A 25713-nucleotide genomic window follows, 5' to 3' on the forward strand; every position below is an offset into this window, starting at 1 on the left:
TTTGGTTCTGCCTCAGTGTGGAGAATTAGATGATTCTGAGGATCGTTCCAACTTATATTCTAACGTTCTTTGCTGGTAAACAGAATTATGTATTGCTGTTTTGTTCAGCTGTTCCAAAAATAAGGCACTAAACCTGATGTTCTGGCATTTGCCTGCCAAGGAGTTATGACTCCAGGTTGCATATGGTGCTGTGCCAGTGAAGGGGAAAAAAAAGAAATTAAAACTCTCTTTCCTTACCATCTACTTGGTGTGGCTTCAGTCTGGTAACTATACTCCTGTGAACCTGCACTAATGGTTCTTTGGTTTCTTCATCTTCATCTAAAACCAGTTTAGTTGTGATGGGACATTTCAGAGGTGAAGCATCTTCTATCTCTATCACCTGCAAGCAGAAACAGGTCATCATAGGAATACTTCACATGTGAGTAATACCAAGATTCAAAACACACTAGCTTGAGCAAAATTGGAAGTTGGAATTTATTTAGTAAAGAGAAACACCTATGCCTCAAAACTTATTTTGGGAGAGTACTTTTCCGCCCCCCATGGAAAGTAAAGCAGTAGGCAACAGAAACAGCTTTGTAAATATCTCAGTAGTCCTAAATAAAAACACCAATGTTAACCTGCAGGAAACTACAAATCAAACTTGTGGCTTACAAGGCTACATGTAAGTACTTTTAAAACTATTTATCAAATTAAATTTACGTAGACATATGAGGTCTTAAATTTATCATCAACAATTCATCTTCCTAGCATTTTGCAAAGAAAACAGAACATACCTCTCTCAATTTCTCTCTCTCCCGTTCTCTTTCTGCTATACGTTTTCTTCTTTCTTCTTCTTCTTTAAGTGCATTTTGTGTTTCTGTTCTAAGCTTATCATCTTTAATAATTTTCCTTATTTTCTTCCTGCCTTTTCCAGGAGATTTTGAATCATCATTCTCCTCATCTTCAGAATTACTCTATTACAAAGTAAATAAACTATGCATTAGCAAGAAAATTATGGCACAGGCCATCAAATCCTTCATTTTCAGACAAGCTCCCAGAAATGTATATATATACACACAGGTGGAGTTTAGCTCATAGGAAAAAAATACAGTTTTTTTAAAACAAGTTCTCCAGCATGACAAAAGAAGTGCCACCTTAACTATAATGTATTCTGAGACATTAAAGATAAGCCCAGCTGTGCAAAGGCAGTATACCACACGTACTGCTATCTTTTGATAGTAACTAATTACTATTAATAAAGAACTATTTTTCTGTCCCAGTGGTGCTAGATCAGATCAGCTATCACCTACTCCACACAGAAAAAGAAACCCTAATACTAGCAAAGCCTTAATCTACTATTTGTGTCATCTTCTACATTTATTTTAAAAATTCTTTTTACTTAAACGATATTGTGCATTTTTATCAAGATCTAGATAGGAAGCAGTTTTATTCAAATGCAACGTTTTTTTCCTCCCTAATGGTGCCATTTTTACAAATTTTAGCGCTAAATGAACATTGAGAAAAGTTATAATTTTTTACTGTACTTTGTACAGAGTTGTTTGACACACCCAAGTCCCTAAGCAGTTGCCAGAAGAGATAGGAACTCCTTTTCCCACTTAGTAATTCAAACCACAATATAGTACCTTATTGTTGTTTTCACTTGAAGAATCCTCCTGAACCTTTATACGCCTTCGTTTCTTTTTCTGTTTGTAACTGCGCTGGTTTTCTTCCGCCTCAGCTTTCTTGGCAGATCTACAAAAAAAAAAAAAGGCAGTATTACTGATTAATGACAATAATTCATTGCCTCACTGAAAAACAATGATAAAAAAGTACACGAACTACATAGCTAATAGAATACAGGCTCCTTTTGTGCAATCAGAGGCTAACTTCCAAATTCCTTTCTCCCTCTCACCTCACTGGACACACAGAGCAGCAGCCTATTCCAGACAACCCAGAAGAACCTCAGAATTGTTAAATATTACTTCTCTATTGCCATCCACCATTCCTCAATTTACATTGACATATTTTACATTAAAATGCCTTTTTTTTTTTTTACTGGCTCAAATTGCTGTGTACCACATAGCGTGGTATAAATTCAAAATTCTCACATTTGCTACAAAGTTAATCAGCAAATACCAAATTAAAGACAATTATTATGAAAGGTTTTAAGGACTGATCCAAAGTCTTAAACTTTTACCATCTCATTGCCTAACTTGCACTCTCAAAAACCAAACACAGGATAAGCACAGTTAAGGTTTATTTCTACCTTGTTCTTGGACGCTGGTCATCTTCAGACTCACTGACTTCTTCACTAACTGCAGATTCGTGAAACTCGGAGTCATTTGAATCATCGCTGCTCACTATAAAAAGAAATTATTTCACCTTGAGTATTATCACAAAGTTAGCAACATTACATATATTCTAATTATACAATAAACTGCTTAAGATCAACAAGCACTGTAAAAGTCCATTTAAGGCAGTATGGGACTCATTAAACATCCTAATAAAAAGCAATATAGAAAAACTTAACACGTAAGCACTAGTTAAGTCCTGGCAGATGGCATGTTAGGCCAACAAGACTTGAGATCTTTATGCATGAACACACCTACCTATAGTTTACAAGCAAATGACAGAGTTATATTAGAAAGCGTCACATTTCACAGACAGTGGGTGAGGAGGAGAGAACACGATGGGGAACAGTACAGAACTTCAGAAAACAAAAGATGCCTTTTAATTAAACAGACGCTTTTGTTACAAACAGACGCTTTTGTTACAAACCTTCTAGATCTTATTTTATAATTGTAATTCACAGTTCATGCAAACAACCTTTATTTACTAACAGCATGTGCAATTATATTACTGTATGTATGGCTTGAAGTTTCTTCATGTAATGCAAGTTTAAAACTGACTCACCTAAACTAGCAGCATTAGGTAATACTTCCATAACTACTTTTAGGAGCTATCACTGGCATTTATAGGTAATTAAGACCAACACGACAGTTAGCAGCTTTGTAATTTCAGTTTGACCTTGAACACAGTGGAAAGCTTAACTGTTTTATGAATAACAAGCCTTAAAACAAGGATTGGTTTACATACATGGGGAAATGTAATAATAACAACATAGCGCTAAAAACAGCAAGCTGAAAGAAAGTATACTGTTCTACTTGAGACTAGTGAACTCAAAAGACTCTAAAGAATCCTGAGAATTAGTCTGGCTGCATCTTATTTGCACATTGCCACTGTAATTTTCAATTATTTTTCTTGAAAGAAATGTTGTTGGTAGTTATAATTACATAAGGGAGAAAAAGTATGAATATACACTCAGATAAAAATGAGAGTTTTCATGAAGGAAAATGATAAACAAATGGCATCGTATCTTTTGGTCCGTGGAACACCACAGAAGATGGCTCGCAGTGGTGCGACACTAGGAACAGGGAAGCTCTGCGCGCCCTTAATTAGGGCCACGAGACACTATCCACATCTCCACTGACCAATATGGCAGTTCAGCATTTATCTTCACTATCCCTCCCCTCCTCTGTTCAAAATGATTCCACGCAAGGGGCTGCAGATTCCTTGTTCTTGCATGCAACGATGAAAGGGAAAAATCTAAGTCAAGCACAGTGCCATCTGGTGTCCAAGGAAAGCTTGCAACATTTCAGTTCTAGGATGGAGAAATTTCTGATGCACAAGCACGCCTACTAGCAGTCCAAGTGGGAGAAATTACATACATGACAAGATCGATTTTCACAAATTAGATATACTCTGCTTGCCTCTGTTATTTAAGATCAATATTCTAAGACTCAACAAGATTAATCTAATTCAGAGGATACAATAAGTGGAGAGAGCTGCATTTGTATTGAACATTTTCAATAAAACTTTATCAAAGACAGATAAAAGAATTCTAGATTTAATATACAAATAAGTTTATACAGAGATTATAAAATTATGGAGTTTCAGATCACTATTCTGACATGCTTTGGACCTATTTTATAGAAACAAGCACTTTTTGTGACAAAAAACATTTGGGTTATGTACCTTTCCTTCTATTTCTGCGCTTCCCTTCTTTTTTCTCTTTTGGTTTCACTTTTTTTTCTTCACCGGATTCTCCTTCGCTCACTGTCAGCTTGTGTCTCAGCAGCCTGTGTCTGTATCTTGGCTTCTTTGATTCTTCTTCTTCTTCTTCTTCCTCAGAATCTGATTCAGAATTAGCTTCCTTTTCATTCCCTTCTGTCAGAGATAAGAGTCAGTACAGCATGCACGCTGGTCATTTTTTTCTCATTTAAATTTAGCAAGAATTAAAATCTAAATTAATTTAGGCTAAGTTCTGTGCTTTTCCAGGAAATTATGGGCAACAACATACCGTTGCTTCCTCAAATTTTAAGTCTTTTACACTGCCTGAACACTCGGATTGTCTGTTCCAATGACTGTGCATGATGTTAATCAAATCTCTCCCGTGCGTTTGCACGTTCTGCTGTTCTGTATACCTTATTCATGACAAGCCCTTAGGACTTCTGAATTGGTTACAACAATCAGATTATTAACAAAAAAATACACTTACAGAAGCATAAGAGATGATAATCCTCATGATAACGTACCTTGGCCTCTATGTGGCAACTACCTAGCAACGTCAATGACATTTTTTTCTTGAAAGAAGAAACTTTAATAATTATAATTTCCCCAAGCCATCTTTGAAATTAAGACAGGCTCTAGAGCACTATTTTTCCCAGGTGCTTTTTGGTGCTCACCATCATCTCCTGCGTGTTCATTTTGCTTTCCAGGTTTCTTCTTTCTTTCATCCGATTCATCATCTGAAGACGCATCCTCATCAGAGCTAAGATTAGCTTTGATTTCTTCTAAAAGCATTTTCTTGGCAATTCTTTGAAGTAAAACAGAAAAAACTATTTATTCCATTGTTCAAGTAAATCTACGAACGATAAGTGTAATCCTATACCATTCAGAACTTCAAAAAAAAGGTTGAAAGCTGAACAAAAAAAGGACACATGATGAAAAGTCATTGCGGTAAGACAGGATATATCAGCAAAAATCTCATGTTAAATGTAACGTGTTAACTGGCTTTTAGAAAGGAAATCTGTATAATGCTCTTTTAAAAAAGTTTTATGCTTTACAGAATGACTACAGATAGCTATGAAATGTACAGACTTCAACATTTCATTTTATTCACCGTCTACATGGACAGATTCTTGTCAGTTCTGGGACAGGCACCTCTATGAATTCTAGCTGTAACAAGAACATTAAGATGCTGCAGGCCAAATCCTAATACTCAAATCATTCCCCCCAAAAATGGTTCTCTTGCTTGATTTAAACCAAGGAGATTAATTTCCTGAAGCACTGAATCTACTCAACTAGTGTACACGTAAACAGGAATAGTTTTAAAAACGGTGTATCACTGAACGCGTGTTTTTAACAAGGAGAAAAAGACTATTGCAATATGCATGAACGCACAGGTTAAAAAGAAAAGAAGTATCTATTCCCCTACCTCTCCACAGCTTGCCTTAACTGTGTTACCATTCTAATTGCCTGGGCTCACCCTGCTGCAAAGCGATGCCAAAGTAATTGAAGCAACTCCCGACGTCCCAAGATGAACTGATATTAAGTGCCTCGGGAAAAAAACCCACGCTGAATCCCTCATGTAACTACAAGCGCTGGCCTTACAGCAACTATAGCAAAAATATATCTGGGTATATACACATACACAGGAAGAGGTTTGATATAACATTACAGGACCTCAACTTCAAAGAAAAAAATATGATCTTATTTCCTGTTCCACAAACTGTTCGCTCAGCTTCTCTCAGTTTCATTTCAGCACAAGAATGTTTCCAGCTAACCTGCAAGAAGCTACTATGGAGAAACTATTTCTTTATATGCTTTTGCAACATTAAAAAAACAAACAAACAAACAAACAAAAACCCAAAACACCACAAAAACCAAACCTATGTAAATCTATCCAAGGCAAAAATATAAAATACGTCAAAAGCGCAGGAAAATACAGGACTTATCTGCGAACTTGTATTTCCGGCGAAAAAGAAAACAAACTGAAAGAATGAGATCAGACCTTCCTCATATAAATTTTGGAAATATTTTTCGCTCCATGGTTGTCAATTTTAAATGAACTTTTTTTTTCCTAGGTCAAATCTGGTCTGTTTTGTCTTTCAGGAGAATTAATGTATATGTGTGTAATTACGTACACAGTTTAGAATGGGGAAGCTTTTATACCAGTCAAAACAACAGTTCAAAAGCCATGGAACTGAACCACCATCTGGGCTTCACTTGGAAACGGCAAAGCAACAGTGCCCTCCTAAGTACAGCTTCTGATACACTAGAAAATTAAGTAGTTAATTTTATGTAGCACTATAGGTTTTAAAGAATCTGCATTTCATTTTTCAGCATGCAATGTGTCCCTAAAACAAAGGAACTTTTCAAAGGGAATTGTCCCAAAGTATCTTTCCTAACACTTCATACAGTATTTTCTGGTTTTTTGAATGGCATTATATTTTCCAAGAAGATTCTAGCGCTTAATGTATATTCAGTTATTATTAAAAGATGGAAGTAACATGGTTTAACAAACATTTAAGACTGCTCAGTGAGGAGTCTCAGACTATGCATCAGCATCCAAAACACTCCCCCTCTTTTGAGAAATGGCTTGTGAAGAAATAGCGGATTAAACCTTCAAAATGCAGCACTCTTTAGTAAGCTTTAATTCCAACATATCAATGGATCACAGTGTGAACCCAATGAAAACTTTAGTGAAGTCCCTAGATAAGTAACATCCTCTTCCAAATGTTTTTTGCATTAGTTCCTTCCTGAGAATTTGGAAAAGGGGCTTTGGGTTTTTTCTGTTGTTGTTTTTTAAACCCGCCGCATCACGTATAGTAGCAACAAGAATAAATGGCTCCTTACATAAGAAATTGAGACTATATTTCTTCCATTTCTTAATGGTCAGAAGAACTTTTTCTTCAAAATGGAACTGCTTGGAATATCACAGGTTGATTCCCTTTAAAAGTTTTTAATGTAAATTTTTAACCGTGAATCCTACTCCAGGAAATGCAGACAGCAGCAGTTTGGCTACTTTTATTGTTTTAAAAAAATAACAGTATCATCATTGAAGTTTTGCTTTGCAAGACAAAACAAAGCAGAAACACTAAAAAGAATTGCAAAATTTTAAAATTCAATCCAGAAAGTACTGCCTGGTAATACTGCCTTATTTCGCATTAGCAAAGTTAACACAACTTGTATGTGGATAACAATACTTACCTTTCATATAAGTCACCTTTAAAAATTCATTTATAGATTTTTTTTTAAACAAAGGCTGACTTGTTCTTAACAAAAGAAGATATACATTTTAATTTGCTCTTTTATGAAATATTTTTTTAAATTAAAAAAAAAAAAAAGCAAATGTATCATTCACCTAAAAATCACACCCAAAATCTACTATCCATAAATAGAAGATGCTGTTATTTTCCTACTAATCATTATCATAACCACCAACTGGAGTGAGTAAACTTATTAGTTTCCAATTAATTATTTATAATAATATTGATAAGTAATTGCTTTTATACTCTGAGATGGAAAATGACACGTTTTTAGCTAGGATCAAGATTCAACCACTTTGAATCAAACTGAGTAGGACCTGTTTCTTTAGTGCAAAAAGCAGCATTCTCTTCTACGTGTTCTACTGGTATGATGTAGGCTAAAAATGTAAGACATTGAGACATTCAGAATTTTAAAGATCCCTATTTTTAATGTAACTATGTATCTGATAGGGATTAGAAGCGTAAGCAATATTAGAATCAAACAGATTAAGGCTTGTAAATGCATCTGACGACTAACGTAACAAATGGCTTACGGGCACCAGAATAAATTGAGTACTGGACACTTGAAACTGGTTTTAAATTAAATTATATGTGGCTCAGATAATATGTCACATTCCTATTTGAAGATAGAAGCACATTTAAAGTGACCGGGTTTCTAAGCTAAGAAGCTTCACATGCTAGCTAACATTTTAATATTTGCATAAACATCAAACTGCAAGTACCAAGAAAAACAAGCTCTGATAGTGTGAAAGCTCCCCTGCTCACATTCTTCCAGAGAAGCCCATGAAAATCAAGAGATATCAAAAGATTTACCTGGGTCAAGGACATAAAAGATATTCTTGGCCAACTAGATGTAACAGTTGAACACTATAAACATAAATTAAGAGGCACAGAGAGCAATATGACCTCCAGCACAGGACTTCAGGTAGTAAAAAAAATTTTTAAAAAAAGTTTCTGCATTTCATTCATTTCTGCCACTTATCTGCTGTGACCTCGAGCACGTTACGTTGCCTACCTGCTCTGTCTATCTAAACATGATGTGATATTTGTATAAAGGACATTTTCCCAACGCGTATTTATACACTGCCTTACAGAATGGGACTGGAATCTTAACCAGGACATATAAAAACAACTCCAGAATAAAATAACAGTATATATGTATCATTTAATATAAATCAGGATTCAAATATTTAACCTTTGTAAGAATGACACCAACAATAGATGAATTGGTTATTATGCATTTTTTAACTTATGCTAAAAGAAAACATTTTTTAAAAGAGACGGGCAAACTGGAAGTTGCCCAGGAGTTGCGTAGTCACAGTATAGTACTATTTAAAATTATCCTTCAGACATTTCAGCAAAAATGGAATAGTAGTTGCAGCCTCTCATGATGCAGAGTTAAGTCCACATGATAATTTGCACCATTCTTACTCATGAATTTTAGAGTGCAAATACGATGGACTCATTTATAGATTGTCAAAAATCTTGGTGAGACAATGCTACCACTGTAAAAGTAATTCTTCTTCTTACAAAGTCATAATTTTAAATATTAGTTAAATATTAAGACGTATCACCACCAATCAGATTATATTGACTCACACGTAGTGCTCATAAATACCTACTAATTATATGTAGAAAAAAGGTTGCCCAAAACAAGCCTCTGGGGGTGTGTGGAGGGAAGACATTTTTATGTGGCTGATAAAAGCCACCATTCTTTCAGCTAGAACACTACTGAATTAAATGGGCCTTTGGTATATCACTCAAAAATGTTGAACCATGGAAAATATATTTTAAGAGATGAGTATCTGGATGAAATGTCATACATGTTTTTAAAAAAAAAAAGTGAAAACTGCCAAACATCTTGTTCTAAATACTGTACTGTCTTTGTTGAAACAGTCCGATTTTCAAGCTGTCAGAGTTGTATTAAATTAAATGCTTGGACAAGAAAAACGTTTTACAAAAATTTATTGCAACCATCAAATACTTAAAGGCATTCCGCATTAAATACACTATTAACTTCTTAATAAACAAAACTACTGCAAACACATTAAAACAGTACCATTTATAAGATCAGAAGGACCAATAATAGATAATTACACAATATTAGATGAAACCATACAGTACTGTATGTCACATTATGACCCACTTAAGATATTGCATTTTGGCAAAGATAATTTCCAGACTATTAATATTCATGTCATGCACATCCAAAGGTATGCAAATAACAGAAGATCTAAACTAAGGACTTGCAAACATGAGAGTCCCCACTCTACTACGTACCCTCTTTGGCCTGGAAGAAAATAGGCAACTTATCTGAATAATAGGTAAACTATTTAAACACTTCGTGTTGAGTAAACAGAAGAACAAGCTTTTAACTTCTTGAAATTTGTTCCACCTTTTTACATTTTATATATCTGGTTTTGGTGCTAAGTACAATGCACGATAAATGTAAAAATCAGACTGCAGTCACCAGTTAACAGGTCTGAAGGTTGACAAAGCTGTTTATTGACAAAATACCTCTCCATCTCATAAATATATATTCAAATTATTCCCTAAATAAAAACTTCCAACAACGATTCAGCTTAAAAACAAAGTACAGAAAGTGATTTTTAAACCTCAAATTCATAACTGATTTGTTCGTTATCAATTGGGTTAACTCAATTCCCAATATAGCTCTTAAACTAATAATTAAGATCTGTCAGTAACATTTTAATGGTAAGCACTTAACTTTGACAAAAGTGTATTGGTTTAGTTATCAACCAGAAACACTTGAGAAATAAAATAAAAGGAAAAGAAACAAAGGGGAAAAAAAATATAAATTATCTCCTGTTACCAAAGTTTACATGTTCTGCTTATGATCCTGTGCTGTCAAGTCCCTAAGAGCATCTTTCTTTAAAAGTTGAATTATTTGATTAAAATTTGGTGACTGAAAACAAGCAATAACTACATCAGCAGCAACATTTTGATGCCAAACTGAGCTCTGTGACAGCTATAAAAGTGCTTTGAAAATTTACTTCAGCCACAGGTCAAAACATACAACTCCAAAAAAAAAGATACCATAATCTAAACTAGTAAGGCTCAGAAGCAGAAAAAAGGCTCCAACAGCAACTGTGCAAAGCTATGAAGCTGGTCCCATACTTGCTGTATGGAAAAAAAAAAGTTTCTGAAGTACTGTATAAAAATTTGTTGAACAACTCTGTAGTCTAACTAAAATAAGTTCCAAAACAAAATTGCAGCTCGTAATTGAGCGATAATTCATGTTCTGCATTCACTCATTAGGAAAAGAAGCTTTTACATTTTCTAGCCAGGTTAATTTTGATAGCTGCAATGGTACTGGTGAAGTATGACATGTCTAACTATATTATACCTTACAAGGATTCATTTTTCTTGAACTTGAAACTGAAGCAATACATATAAGCCACAATTCTGAAAATATCTATGCAAAGACTTAAAATTTTTATGTATAATTAATCTCTTTGATACCACTTGAGCCTATGCACAGTGCTTATAGAATCAGCGCCTTAACTATCACATTAGTCACTTCAGGTATTCCTTAATGAATTAAAACTCACTTTAATTAACAGCTGAAAAAAATCTAACACTGTTTTCCCCATACTTGTGTTTTCTCTTTATTGAGAAAAGGTGTTTCAATTAAAAAAGCAAATTATGTAACAGTAACAACCAAGTTCAATCTGCAAATATTTTAGCACTGCATATTGCACAGATGCAAATTTTTACCTTCTATTCATAAAACTAGCTGAAATTAACATTTATCAGAAGTAGGTTTTTACCTGCCTGAATGAAATACTTGTCACAAACCTCACACTTGCAATGGGAACATAAAATGGACCGTGCTGTAGTGCATTTATAACACACCCTATGCAAGGTGTGTTAGCTCACACTTCTAAATACTTTCTTTGCATTTCTGGATTTTGGCCTCTGTTTTCTGGCCCCTTGTTCAAACTTGCGGGAAGCCCGTGAGCGAGTCTTTACAAGGCAGGCAGTCTTGGTTTTTACAACCTGCTTGCTCTTCCGTTGCGCCGGTTTGCGCCCACGCCTAGGGTGTGTTATAATCTTACGGATGGTATCATACCTATTCTCGGGATCGTCATCGTCATCTTCCTCCTCCTCCACTGGAACAGTCCTTGATCTAGTCTCTCCCTCATCTCCTGAGGAAGGAAGGGGAAACAAAAAACCAGAAAACATGAACACTTAATCCATGTAATATCAGCAATAAACAACACAGCATATGAACTAGTGTCTCCATCACGAATCCCCACATAAAAATAGCTTGGTACTACCACCACTTTTCCAGTAGCCAACAAAAAAGCCAGCTACATAGCTTGACATACAAAACCAAAAATGTTTATTAATAAAAGTATCTGGTTTTTCGGGCAGCACTTTAACTCACATTATGCTTGCTACTACACACAACTTGCAATTCTCTCCTTATCACAATACATACTGTGATTTTTTTTTTCTTTTACACCAAAACATCCAGAGGCTGAATACTCCACTTAGGATTTACAAATTAAGTTTCCTAGGAAGTTACTAGCTCCATTTCAGAAGCTCCACTAGTTAATTTGTGTAAATTGAAAACAAGATCCAAATAAATATATTACAGAATCACCAAACCTACAAGCTACTCTGCTGCCATTAAGAAGTACTCGAGAACAATAATCCTTGTCTATTTTTGCTTTCAGAGTATCAAATACAATGCATGTACATCTGTTGTGCGTGTATGAAGACTTGCATTTTGAAAACTACTTGTGCTATCTTTACTGCAAATATCAAAATTCAGTTGTATTACACGGATACTGTCTCATATGGGAAACACATCGAACCCAACAGCAAAGGACACATAAAAGAGAAAGAACAGCACTGTATGATACCTGCCTCTAAACTCCTTTGCACTCTCCTGGCTGAAGTGAGGAATTCACATTATTTCTAGCACACTCCCAAGCCTTTCCCCTTTCTTTTCTCTTCTTCTGACTCACATGTAAAATAAATCTAATTAGTAAAATTAGGCTCAGGAAAAGATACCTTAAAATCCTAATGAACTGAGATCCACTCATTCCTAATCTCTACTGTTTATTTTCTACCTGTGCGGAGTGCACTATAACCAGGCCGTGAGAGGCTTGCTCCGAGTTGTTTCAAACATACGCTTGTCCTGGAATTACCACTAGCTGATATCTCACAGGACTCCGATGATCACAAAAGGTTCCTCACTCTTAGGCGTAGATAAATGTTAAGTATCCTGTCGGTTAAACCAGATTCTAAGTCTCATTCAACTATCTACCTACCTTGCTCAGACACAGAAAAGACTCATTTATTTATTCACCTATTAAGCCAAAAGCCAACTGAAGAGAAAAGGTAAGTTTGCCTCCCCTTAAAATAATACAACCAAAGTAGACTCTCAGAGAACCATACAAGAACTAATGCTAGAAGAGACCTCTGGACATCATCTACTCCAACTCCACTCTCGCAGCAGAGCTAACTCCAAAGTGGGGTCAGTTTTCTCAGGGCCTTGGCCAGTCAAGTTTTGAATATTTCCAAGGACAAGGATTCTAATATTTTACAGGGCAACCAGTTTCAGGCTTTGACCATCCTCAGTTTACAGAATTTTTTCCTAGTATCTAACCAGAGTTTTCCTTGCGAAAACTTGTATCCACAGCCTCTCATTCTTTTGTCACGCATCTGGTTCAGCCTTCTCTATAACTACTCATTAAGTGATTAGAAGACAGCAATTAAGACTCCCCATTTTTAGCATTCTCTCTCCAGGCTAAAAGAAACCAATCCTCTCTCAGTCTATCGTCGATCATCCCACATCACTATCTAATTTTTCCAATTTGTACACTGTTATCTGTCTGTCCCATCCAATAATAATCCAATCTTTCCACCTGTGACTTGCAAATAAAACAATTGCTCCCACTGCCTCAGACACCATCTGATATATTACAACAAATGTTTTCCTCCTGGGCCATTATAATACCAAATCTGTGAATATACACTGTACCTGAGCAGTTTTATTTTCAAAGTATTTTTCTTCGATGGCCCAGTGATGCTGAGAACTGTCGCATATGGGTTGCTGTCACCTGGAACCATCAATCAGCTACCTAGGGAGGGTGTTTTAACAGGGCTGGCAGCTATTATACCACACACAAGACACCAGCTCATCACTACGCAAACCACTCATTATTTGCAACCTCCCCCAGCAGTGGCATCATTGAGGAAAACTTGGTTTTGGCAGGAAAAGCCCTAAAAGTCTCAGTATTACATGCACAGAGATGCAAATAAATGTACTGCATCAGAGCACCTCGAAAAATAAATGTTAAAGGGCTATATAGCATGCAGAATAAGAAACTAATTTTCCAACTCTTACTCTACAATGATGCAAAACACCGTGAATCAAACTTTGCTTTCTTACAGGGCTCTAAATCCAAAGCAGCACAGCACCTGTGAAAAGCAACCTCTGCTAACAACTCTCCAGAAACTAAACTGCAGGAAAACTTAGGGAACAAGTGGGTCAGCAGCAAGTTGGTAGGAAAAAAGAACGTTATGTTTAATTTAAAATTTGAGTGTTTTGTCTGTTGGAGGCAGGGTGCTGTGTGGGGGTTTTTTGGTTGGTTGTTGTTTGTTTTGTTTTTTAAGAAACTACAAATAAGAATCATCTCATTTTGTACTTAGTGTCTGCCTACAAGGGCTTTCCAGGAAAGCCAGAATGCAAGTATGTCCCTTCTGCTGTCTTCATAAATACAACGCCATTTTGTTCATTTCAGTTGCAGCTTCGCAAACTACTTTATCTGAGCCAACAGTTACACTAAAGTCACATACAGAAAGTTCTATGAAACACCATTAGAAGCAAACAAATAGAATACAATATACCTGTCATGGTAATTAAAACAGCAAACAGATTTCATTTTTCCTAGTTGAAACCTATTTATTAAAAACATGGGTAACGTCCATGTAATGTGAAAACTGCCCTTCCTTTTCAAGTTTTTTAAAACCAAGTGTTCCAATTCAGCAGTTCTGAATTTCTTTTTAATTTCCTAAGGATATAAGACATTGATGAAGTAGTTCTATCTTGGCAAGAAAAAAAATTATTACTATTAAACCTGCTATGAAAACAATAAGCGATGGCAGATTTCTGTTAAGCGACACCGGCTGCTCTAAGGCTACATGGGTCTTGTGAGGCACAAAGATCATATGCTTGATTTTTAACATGTACACCACAATGCCACCAGTCTTCAGAGCCACCCCTAGCGCAGAACCAGGAGCTGACAAATTTGAGTTCACCAGATACCTGCTGCTTAAAACCAGCTTCGGCTGAACAGTATCTAGGCAGCCAAAGAGAGGAATAGGCTTTTGAAAGCTGTGCTGCAAGGAAATACCCGCTGGAATCACAGACTGCAGCGTCTCCACCCTCTCCGTTTACACTGACATCCTTTTTCCCCACAACGAACAAGCCACACAAATTGAAATGGGCGCTTCTGAGTCAGTATCAGGAAATCTGACCAGCTGCAAACATTTAAATGAATATTTAAACTCCAAATCTTACAAATTTCCTCTATTAGCATATTAATAATACTTTTAGATGAATATCTTTTGCACACCTGATGACTGACAAAATCCTGCACCAGCAGACAGCATTAAGTTTTCAGTCACTGGCATAATTTTCTGCTCATCACTGCTTCCATCTCCTGTTGAATTCTGTTCATCATTTTCCTCCTTATCAGATGAGGAAGAGGAAGTGACAACCACCTTCTTTTTCGACTCTTTCTTTTTCAAGTTACCCTTTTCACTTTCTTTCACTGACCCTCTTTTAATCTTTTTCTTACTGTCTTCGTAAGACTCCTCATCAGAAGACGACAATGAGTCATTCTGTTCCTTCTTGGAAATTTTCTTTTTGTGACTTATTTTTTTCTTTTCTTTAGTTTTAGTTTGCTTTTTACTCCGCACAGCATCTTCAGAAGAACTCTCCTCTTTTAGAGGAGATTTCTCAGCATCAGAGGATAAATCCATTTGTACTCTTTTAGATACTCTCTCTCTCAAATTCTTCCTTTTATTTTCTTTAAACACTGGTCGATTTTTAGTTTTGTCATTTTCAGAAGAATTGCAACTTCCTTTCTCTGGAGAAGACTTTTCAACATCAGATGAGGAATCATCTTGTTCTTTCTTGTAACTTTTCTTTTTCAATTTTTCAGATTGCTTCGCTTTGCTTTCAGTTCCTTCTTTATTTTTGAATGTGTCTTTTGAAGACTCTAAATCGTGTTCTTTCTTTGTAGATTTCTCAGTACTCTCTGAAGAAGAATCTTCCTGTGCCTTTTTCTTTTTCTTATCCTTGCTCTTCTTATCTTCTGTTTGCTTCGCACCTTTAGGATAACTCTCCTCTTTCTCCAGTGAAGACTTCTCAGCATCAGAAGACTCATCCCGTTTTCCCTTTACAGTTTTTTCTTTTAAGTCTCGGGTTATCCTCTCCTTAGCAGCTGACCTCTTAGCATTTTTTTTATCTTTAGAAGAATGACTAATGTCCTTCTCTAGGGAAGACTTTTCAGCATCATCATCTTCAGAAGATTTCTCTCTCTGTTTCTTCAAATTTAACCTTCTCTTACTACTTACTTTTTTCCTCTGCTCTTCTTCAGAGGAATCATAACTATCTTCTTTTCGCGAGTATTTTTTCTTAGCTTTTTTTGCAGATTCAATTTTACTCAAAATTTTGATTTCTTTTTCTAATTCAGAATCATAGTTTGAAGAATCTGAATAGTTTTGTCGTTTCTTTTTAGCAGCAGCAGAATTTTTAGCTGATTTGCCTCTTTTAGCATCTAAATCTGAACCAGAACTGGAGTTTTTTCTTTTTCGTTTTCCATTTTCATCCTTTACTGGTCGATCCTTTAGAAAATCTGAATTCTTCTGATCTTTTGTTGGTGCTTCACTATTGCTTTCAATATCCGAAGAACTGTGACTCATCATCGCAACTTCTTTAAGAACAGCTGGCATCTCATCAGAATCTGAGCTATGATCCAATGCAAGTGGCTTTTTTGATTTAGAAAGTTTATTAGGGCTAGGACCATCAACAGCACTGTCAGAAGAATTTCTTTTATCATTTTTCCTCCTTGGTTGTTTTGATGATTTTCTCTTACGTTTGTCATTACAGGTGTCATTGCTATCTTCTTCCGAATTCGATGTTAAGGGATTGATGTCTGTTTGGCGCCGCAGGGGTGTGGTCTTCACGCGCGGTGACCTCCTGAGATCAGATTCCTCCACAGGTGAGACAGCTTCGTTCTCCGGGGAAGGTTTACTGCCAGCATTATGATTTTGTTTTACGGAATCCGAATTTTCTGCTTTAGTTACTACATCGGCATCCTTACTTCCCATTTCTAGATGGCTGTCTGGATTTTCAGCTTTAACTGGAGACTCTGAGAGGGAAACAGGAGTTAATTTTACAATCAATTCTTTTGTTCCTTTAGCCGATGATTTTAACTTAGTACCACCTTTGGTATCTTTCACAGGAGCGTTCACTTTCGTATTTGGAGTCTCATGATCCGTTCCTGTATTTCCATTGTCTTGCTCCTCTGATGCAACCTGAACCTCCATAGCAGATTCCAGAGTCTCAAAAATATCTTCAGGAACAGATGAGGGAATGGACACAATATCCATGTCTAAAGCCTCTGTACTATTAGGTTCATACTGAGGTTCTTCATCTCTGCCAGACCTTTTATCTTCCCCAGAAGTGCGCTTGTTATCCGTTTGTTCCATTGTTGGAACACTTTGATCCATGGGCTCACTGTCAGGCTGTTCTGATACTTTTTTCCCTGTCTTTTCAGTGTCATCCTCTTTTAATGCCATGTGTTCCTTTCCTTCATCTTTTTTCACCTCATTTTTTTCTGATCTAGCATCAGGTTTTTTCTCTTTGGTATTTTTATCTTTGATTTTAACAGTCAAAGCTTCAATCTCCAGGTTCAGGCCTTCTTCTAGTGCCAGACAAGCTTTTTTCATATCACTCAACACAGATTTATAAGCTTTTAGCTGACAAAGTTGCACAGCCGGGCTCATTTCTGCAGCATTTTTCAAAAAGCTTGAAAAGCTAGAATTCAGATTTGCTGTAGCTTCAACCAGCTTTTTTGTTTTCTTAAGCAAGTCTTTTGGCATCATTAGTGCTTTATAAGAATGTGTTACTGAACCTGAATGTGAATCATCTACTTTTTTTTCTTCACCATTACAATTTGAATTATTTCTCTTCGGAGAAAACTTGACTGTATGGTCATATATTTTACTTTTTTCACTTTCAACTCTGATCTTTTTTTTGTTTTGTTGCAGTAACTGTTCTAAATTTTCAAAGACACTGTCACAGGCAGTGACCAAGTCCAACAAAGGCTCTGGCTGGCAACTATAGCAGTGCCACTGGCTATTTTCATCCAATATAGTCGATAACTCCTTTCGACCCAGGTTGCGCAAAATGCACTTTTTACAGAAGGCGTTATGGCAAAAGTCACAGCAAATCAAATTTCCACCTTCAGCACACCACCTGAAATGAGACATAAGAAATGTAAGAGTCTTATCTCCATATCACAAGGTGACAAATTTGAGAAGCTGACATATTTTTCTGTATTTGATAAAGAATTTGCATTTTAAAATTTCAGGTGATAAAGACACATCCATTAATTGAAAACATTATTAAAAGCATGACTGAAAAGCACTCAATTGAGAACTGGAAAGCTGGAAAATTAAGGTATTAGATTAACAGTTCACAAACCTGAAATGGTCAGTAATATCCAAAGAGAATTTCAGCACCAATTTTAAAGAAAGAATTAAATTTTATTTTCCATGTTTCTTCTGAGAATTAAAAAAAGGTTATTTCTTTTACAGCAAAATTAATTCTTTCTATAGCCTTAAGTGGTATATTACTACTGCAGGCACATATGGAAAAAAAAATTTGCTCGATGTCTAGATTGCGTAGTCTTTAATGAAGACCTGAAAGTGGCTGACAAGTAAGCTCACAGGCATCACAGATCACACCATTTTGACTGGATTATACATTTAGATATTTGACATAAGGACAGAGATGTACTTTAGTATTTTAAAAGTGGGAACTCTGAGTGTTATTTCAGTTTTCGTACACTCACCTACACTGTTCATCCATTCCATCCGAGTCACGGCTAATGTCATCGCTCATGTAATACTTATAGCATGTCTGTAAAGAGATAGGACAAGGAATTTTTTATTAAATCTCAACTGCACTTTATTAATTCATATGATTTCAGCAAGTATTAGAAGCAAGCGATTAAAAGCAGCAACTGCAAGGTCTTCAGCATTCTAACCCTTTTACCTTTGTGTTAATCTAAAAAAAACATCTTCCACAGATACAACAGGTCCTAACCCACGACTTGTAATTTAGACGGCTCAAGGTTTATTTGAAAATTAAATAGGCTTCTGTTTGATGGCTGCATCTTTGCGTATTTTAGAACATCACCTGAATGCTTCTCTTCACATCTAGAAGTTTTTTCTTCAAATATATAAGTTATTTCTATCTGTTTCCTAGGTAAATCAATACCACATCTTCCCTGACACAATCCTACATAAATTACAATTTTCAGCTGTATGCTCCTTATGTTAGCAGTCAATCCCATAAGGCTTTAAATAAAAAGGTCTTCAGTATTTATACTGGTTAACATCCAAGGCTCCAATTTCCAGATGTAAACTAAGTATTTGCATGGAAAAATTGGTAATAGTAAAAAAAAAAAAAAAAAAAAATTACACACAACTCAGCTAGTAGTAGCTGTGGCTTCAGTTGCTGAATTCTTCAATTTTGAAGGTGTCTTTTTTTCTCCCAGTTGCTAGTAAAGAAAGATCTCCCAGACTTGAAGCTCTACTTTGAACAGGGATTAATACAAGCTATTAGCTATAAATCTGTCCTTTTACCCAGTGAATTAGCAAATTCAGAATCCAGAAGAGGCTTCAGCACCTGAATTCAGAATTATTATGCCCTTTTATCTGGAACAGAGTTATACACCTGTTCAATTAAACTAAGCAAACAAACAAAACCAAACAACAACAATAACAACAACAAAACCAGTAAAAGCTGATGCTTAGTCACTTGACTGAACATTTATAGTCAAAGGGAAACAGCTTCTGAAGTCTAGGACTGTTTACGTAAGCAGAAGAAAAAAAATGAGGCACAGAACGTGATGGGAGACATGGACTATGCAGATCAGGGACTTCCATTCCTCTCTCTCACATTAACTTAAGGCCATGTTCAATTAGGTAAAGATACAGACCATTTATGAGAAAGAACAAGTGATGTAATTATCTAGCAGAGCTCACAGTCAAGAGCTGCTATTGAGCCCAACACCCTAAACAAATGTCAAAGATGAACCAGATAACAGGCATGCATCGCAAGAACACACACAGCTACATGTTAAGGATTTTCAAGTCTAGGAACAAGAGTTAAGACTCCAATGAACATTGAAAAGAGTCCACTTGTAAGCTGATTTTTCTAAGGCATATTTTATAAAAGAAACAAGCCAGAATGAATTGAAGAAATGAGCCAGAACATTAGACTAGATGGACATGCCTGCGATAGTATGTCAGCTCAATATATAACATTAATTTGGAACTAGAAGAGAAGCAGGAGGGAAGAGAAGGGAAATGCTAAACGCGCATTGTAACATATCTCTATCTATCTTTAGAGAGATCTTAATACAGAATCTCTACAACTAGAGAGATATGCGAGAGACCTCTCTCTAGATCTTCTTGAAAATTAAAAGTCTCCCCAAGAGGAGGTAGGGATGTTTCCTTCCTCCCCTATTGCCCAGCTCTTCCCATTGCAGGCAACTTCAGGCTTAACTGAAGCCACCATGAAACCACGTAGCTGAAGACCCAGATGCTGGGTTTGGGTTATGGACTAGACCATCGTTACAGAGGTTGCCAGAAATAAAAACAGTGCCGGAGTTGTACACAAGTGAAACTGAGATGGCTTGGAAGATACCTTTCCGCTTCTTGTTCTGATGTTGTTTTACATACAGTGATTTACCAGGAGATCCGAAATTGAATCTGCTCTTATAGTACATGATAAGTAGGCAGAAATTGCAGACTGATCATTTAACATAAAAAATTCACTAAAATTATAGCCTTAAAACGATAAAAAAAAAATTACAAAGAAATCACTATGAGTTTAACTGGGATATAAGAAAACAGGAATATCAATTTGTAAGCTGTATTTGCCTTTTTGTTTTCTGCTAAATGGCATTTGAAACAAAAACAAACAGTACAAACTGTAGAACTGTTCACACATACCTTACAAATAAGAACTTTCAGTGTAGGATGTCTATAGATTGAATCCTTCTGAAAATGGTTCACCTGTTGCCCACAAGCTGTACAGCTTACAATTCCATGTAGTCCTTCCTCTATAGAGAGGATTATAAACCACACATTAATTGTTTTCATTTTTATTTTTTAAGAAATCTGTATATACCTATTTCATTTTCTTACAATATTTTGGCCTGTTAGGTTTTTTCATATGTCTTTGTTATGTTACTACCCACCATTAGAGAAATATTTCTGTAACCACTTGCAATTTAAATTTTCCTCTAATTTCTATACGCCACTTTTTTTTTCCTTTGAGAGATTTAATTTGGATTAACTGGTCACTTCATGAGAACACACCTAAACAAGAGTCATCACTAAAACTCTTTCAAAGCAGACATGATACTCTGTACAACCTTCCTCATTTAACCTTTGTTCATAAAACATCATTTTAAGCTATCTTCGTATTATGGTACTTCTTTCAGATATAGTTTTAGTTTCTCAAAGAAAAATATGGAAAACTGTTACAGAAGATGCATGAAATCATTATAATAGTGTAGCACTCTGTTCCTTTATCCATATATGGTCAAGAAAGTGTTTCCTTAACATCAGTCCCCCAATTCACTTTGAAGGGTGGTGGATTTGGGGTTGGGAGGTTCACTACATGTCAGGCTGTTAAACTGACTAGTTAAGACTGAGACTGTTTTGTTTTCAGCAGCAGTGATGCTTTCAAGAAAAAGGAGAATAATTTGTGAAAGCTCATACACTCAGTTCAAACACTTTAGAAAACTTATTTTGGGATCAAGCAGATAGGGGTTTGCTATGGTATAACTTAATGGTTACGGTCCAAGTACAGACTTTTTTTTTTTTTAATTTTAATAATCAGTACCACAGAATCAGAACCGAACGCCAACATCACAATGTTAAGGAACTGAATGAACATTCTCAAGACACAAAACAACCTACCAGCAATTTGCTACTGAAGCACAAACTCAAATAGTTTACAGGCCAGTAAAACAACTAACACACCCTTACAATTTAGTGAAAATAGCAGGTCTGAAATTTTGAATACAAGGTTGGTTGTTTTCAACTCCAGTGCATGCATGACTGCATGTACTGCAGACTTTGTGGACTAGCAAAGCACCTCTTACGACTTCAGAAACAGCTCAAACGCCTGTTTCAAACACCACTGGTAAATCTCAAACGCATCTATTATATTGCACTACTTGGAAAAGAATACCACACTGAAAGGTTGGACCAGATGGTACTTGTGGTCCCTTTCAACCTGGTATTCCATTATATGATTCTATTACACCAAGCAGCACAGATGCCTACTCAGGCTTTGTCAAATATCACAGACCTTAAATGAGGGTAAGAATCAAAGAGGGTAACAGCCAGCTGTGGTAAAACAAGCCACTTCCCCTTCTCTACAACTTTAAGGGGAAGCACTACTGCCTCCTTCCCAAAATCTGCATGTTGGGACCAGAACAAACAGGATAACTTATGAGGCCAACCTTTGTAAGCCATGTTACTACTACAAATTATAAACAACTACTAATTCATTAATACTGAGAAAATACTTACTTAAAACCCATTCCTAACTATGAGTTTATTAGCAAAAATACAACCACAACCATTCTGCAGAAACACAACTTAAGGACTGACACAATGCCTCTTACAGTTTTGGATAAGAGCATTTCGATGTTAGAAAGGCAAGAGTTCTGTAACTACTACTACTATTAATATAAACAGAACATCTAACTCCTAATAAAAATGCAAAGATGCACTCCACAGACACACTAGGATTTTTAATTTCATTGTTATTATTTATTTACTTGCACTAAGCATAGAATTTAGGATCTCAAGTAGTTGGGACTACACGCTTACCTGCTTAAACAAGTAATGCTTAACTTGGTATGTGCACAGGCAAGGCACCTCCTTCTAGTAGCTAGAGTAAGTGCCACTTCACGGAACTAGACCTGCTGCATGCAGCTGCAGAACAAATGGATCTGCCTTACCTCTTCTGTGCACATCACAAAATGAAACTGTTTTGATACATTCCTAATCCAGCTGCTCTTGAGGTAGACTGCAGTCACGTCCCTCACCTGGCTACCTTCCTGGGCTGGAAATGGTGACAGCACAGGAGCAGGCGGTACCTATTCCATTTCCCTGAAAGTTGCCAGGAGCTTAACACAGGTACCGGATAGCTTTAAAATCAAGTCAAAGACTATCAATAGTGACGGAGATATATAGCTGAGCTTGCCCTGGATAAAGCTATGACTTGAACAAATTCTTGATGTCCCTTCCACAATTATTATCTTATGTCAGGCACCAGTACAAGGGTCACCAGTCCAGACAAAGGAATGCCTGCCAATTCTCTAGAGGTGGAAAAAAAAGGCAGGTTATATGAATTGTCTCAGGGATGCAGACATGGGTCACAAAGCTTAGGCAGAAAAGTCCTACTCTTTTAACACTATAGCCCTGAGGATTTCTGTCAGACCTCTTGTAAAATTGTTCTAAACACAAATGGAAAAAGCATTCCTATATGCTGAATAGGACATCTTGCACGAATAGAATGGAACCGACTTTCAAAGATCAATAATTTAGAGAAAATGTCAAAATGCGCAAAATGTGATTAAAATCATGCATGAGCCCATATGTATGCACAAGCACATCTCCACACAGTCACACTCTAGTCCTCTTCAACCACAGATGGAGAAATAGCACTTATTAAATAACACTTTAAAAGAGAGCAAGTATCTCAAATGATACAATGAATGAATAGTGTGCACAAGAGCTGTTTGTCTGAATATCCTGGGTACTGCTGTACGTGTGTGAACTAAGAGTATTAATGTAGTATTAATGAAAATATCTGCCTTCTTATTGGCTACTTTATACATAATCTTCCCTCTCCTTTACTTTTTTGGAAAAAAAGATATTAATTTCTGTTATCACTGTTATCTACCTAACTTCTCAGTTTTAGCAGGGGTGATGGAAAACCAGCTGGCACAGCAGCTTTTCAAAGATAATCCTTAGAAGGGCCCACTGGTATTCTGAATTGCCCACAATTCAAAAACAAAGCAAAAAAGTCTTTGAGTTCTTAGAGGTTTTAGGTGTCATGTTAGCTCATTGATTTCTAATATGCCTATACATGCCCCTACTCAAATATGGTTGCTTTCTTGGTGAGTCAGTGAACATTGACATTTCAACAGCATTCCAAAATAATTCCTTAAAAAAAGAATACCTGGAACACCTGATTGCAACCAAGCAACTGTTCTGAATCCAAAGCAAGAAGGGTCCATATGGAGTACCTAATGATGCATCCTATAGCTACTAAACATAAGAACTTTAATGAGAACTAATCTTAGCTTTCACTGCTGCACTGCAGGGGCAGCAATGGAGGCTAATTTCAGTCAGCTAGAATCCTTAATGAACAAAGAGCCAGAAGAGTGGAGGTATTTCTAGGTTAATTTATTACAAATATGAACAATGTTTAGATGTACCAAATGTGGTCATAAGTAACAATTTAAACCCGTTTTAATAAATGCTTTAAATTGTATTTACCTCCACGCTTTTTGGGAGCTTCAGGTTTCATTTTAACGGTATTTCTGCTTCTAAATTCAGGCCCTTTAAAATCATCTTTGTCTTCATTCAGCACTGGCTCAGGCTGTACAACCACTGTACCTAGAATAATTTTATTTAGAAACCATTACACATCCAACTGAAGTGCAAAAGTCTTGTTTAAATAAAAGCCAACATAGCATCTTTTTTAAAAAAAAGCGCAATCTGTTGATGAAAACTTGTTGAATGCACAGATGTTCACATAGGAAAAAAAAAAAAAAAACACAAATAAAAAACACCCCACCACACACTTCAAACTACGTCTGTTTTGCAGTTGTAGGACAAAAGCCAAGGACTGAACGGGCTATGAGGAGCAAATTCTGCTCTCTCTGCACCACCCGATGTGGTATGTGCAGGACAGGACTGTCAAACTGCTGGGTGTGTGTCGTAGAGGAATTTGAAGTGCAATGCTACAAATAAAGCACTTTGGTTACGTCACTTAAATCTATCAAAAGCCTTAGAGAAATTACTCTCAGTTCTCTCTTTTTCCCCCTTTTACCCAGTTTCTCTCGATTTATTTCAGCATTAAATAAATGAAAAAGCAACAGAACAAAACCTGCATTGTCTTTAACAAAATTCAGAAATTCACTTTTTTACTTAAACAAGAGTACTCATCAAAATTATGTGAACGAAAAAACATCATTCCTATTTAAGAGCTTGGTTTTAATACTTTTGTTGTGAGGACACTGGAAATTTTCAAGTAACTGCATCAAAGTTTGCTTTTTCTCATGTAATAAACAACAGCAGTCCCACCAGTTTTTCCTATAACTTTCATGGGTAAGAAATGGAACAGATTAATCAAACTCACATTATAGTAAAGAAAAGCGGGACGTAAGCTTACAGTATTAACTGTTTTAAAAGGATGCTTAAAAATAGATCTGATAATGACATTTCTCCCCTAGATTTAGTTTTGCTTTTGTGGATCTAACTGTCAGTAACCTCAGAGACAGAACACTAAAACATATAGGACTTAAAGTGACAGTCTGAGACTTCTACAAAAGAGGAGAAATAAATTACTTCTCTTGTTTTGTGTTGGTTTTATGCAGATGTCAGTAGACACTGAAATTAATCCGCCAGCACATCCTGCTGTACTCACAGATTAAATTACGCTGCGTTCATAACCAAGGTGGTTGGTGCACAGGGGGTGTGGGTGTGTTTGTGCATGAGCGTGTATATTTATACATAAAAGCCAACGGAACCAAAGACAAGCATTTTACTAATACATGTGCATTCTTGTTAATTATTTATGCTGCATCATAATCTTGGCTAATTTGCTGAATTCAGAAACAAAGACATGAACTACCTTTAGGCAAACTTTTCATATCGACATCGTTTTCTGAGTTTTCATTTGAAATATCTTCGTTTACAGTCTCATCTAAGACTTGTTCATCATCTGATCCAACGTATTTTGTTACAACTGTAGGTTTCCTGCATAGACAGAAAAAAACCCCATACTGTGACAAATATTACATATTGCAAT

At 36.2% G+C, this 25713-nt stretch overlaps 1 protein-coding gene across 4 annotated transcripts in view; it reads right to left on the reverse strand.

Moving 5' to 3' along the window:
- ATRX (ATRX chromatin remodeler) overlaps positions 1-25713 on the reverse strand; it is an 84314-nt gene that overhangs the window by 42506 nt on the left and 16095 nt on the right. The window contains exons 5-16 of one of the 4 annotated variants that reach the window (XM_065643563.1): positions 25537-25661; positions 24177-24296; positions 20604-20713; positions 18434-18501; positions 14924-17835; positions 11404-11479; positions 4725-4855; positions 4015-4203; positions 2246-2339; positions 1623-1731; positions 774-953; positions 238-379 (exon numbers count right to left, since the gene is read on the reverse strand). In XM_065643563.1, coding sequence (XP_065499635.1) covers positions 238-379; positions 774-953; positions 1623-1731; positions 2246-2339; positions 4015-4203; positions 4725-4855; positions 11404-11479; positions 14924-17835; positions 18434-18501; positions 20604-20713; positions 24177-24296; positions 25537-25661 — 4256 coding nt within the window. Of the gene's footprint in view, positions 1-237; positions 380-773; positions 954-1622; positions 1732-2245; positions 2340-4014; positions 4207-4724; positions 4856-11403; positions 11480-14923; positions 17836-18433; positions 18502-20603; positions 20714-24176; positions 24297-25536; positions 25662-25713 lie in introns of those variants that run through there. The other 3 variants (XM_065643562.1, XM_065643565.1, XM_065643564.1) reach the window with 3 other exon arrangements.

Source organism: Caloenas nicobarica, chromosome 12 (genome assembly GCF_036013445.1).
Source record: "Caloenas nicobarica isolate bCalNic1 chromosome 12, bCalNic1.hap1, whole genome shotgun sequence".
Classification (NCBI taxonomy): Eukaryota; Metazoa; Chordata; class Aves; order Columbiformes; family Columbidae; genus Caloenas; species Caloenas nicobarica.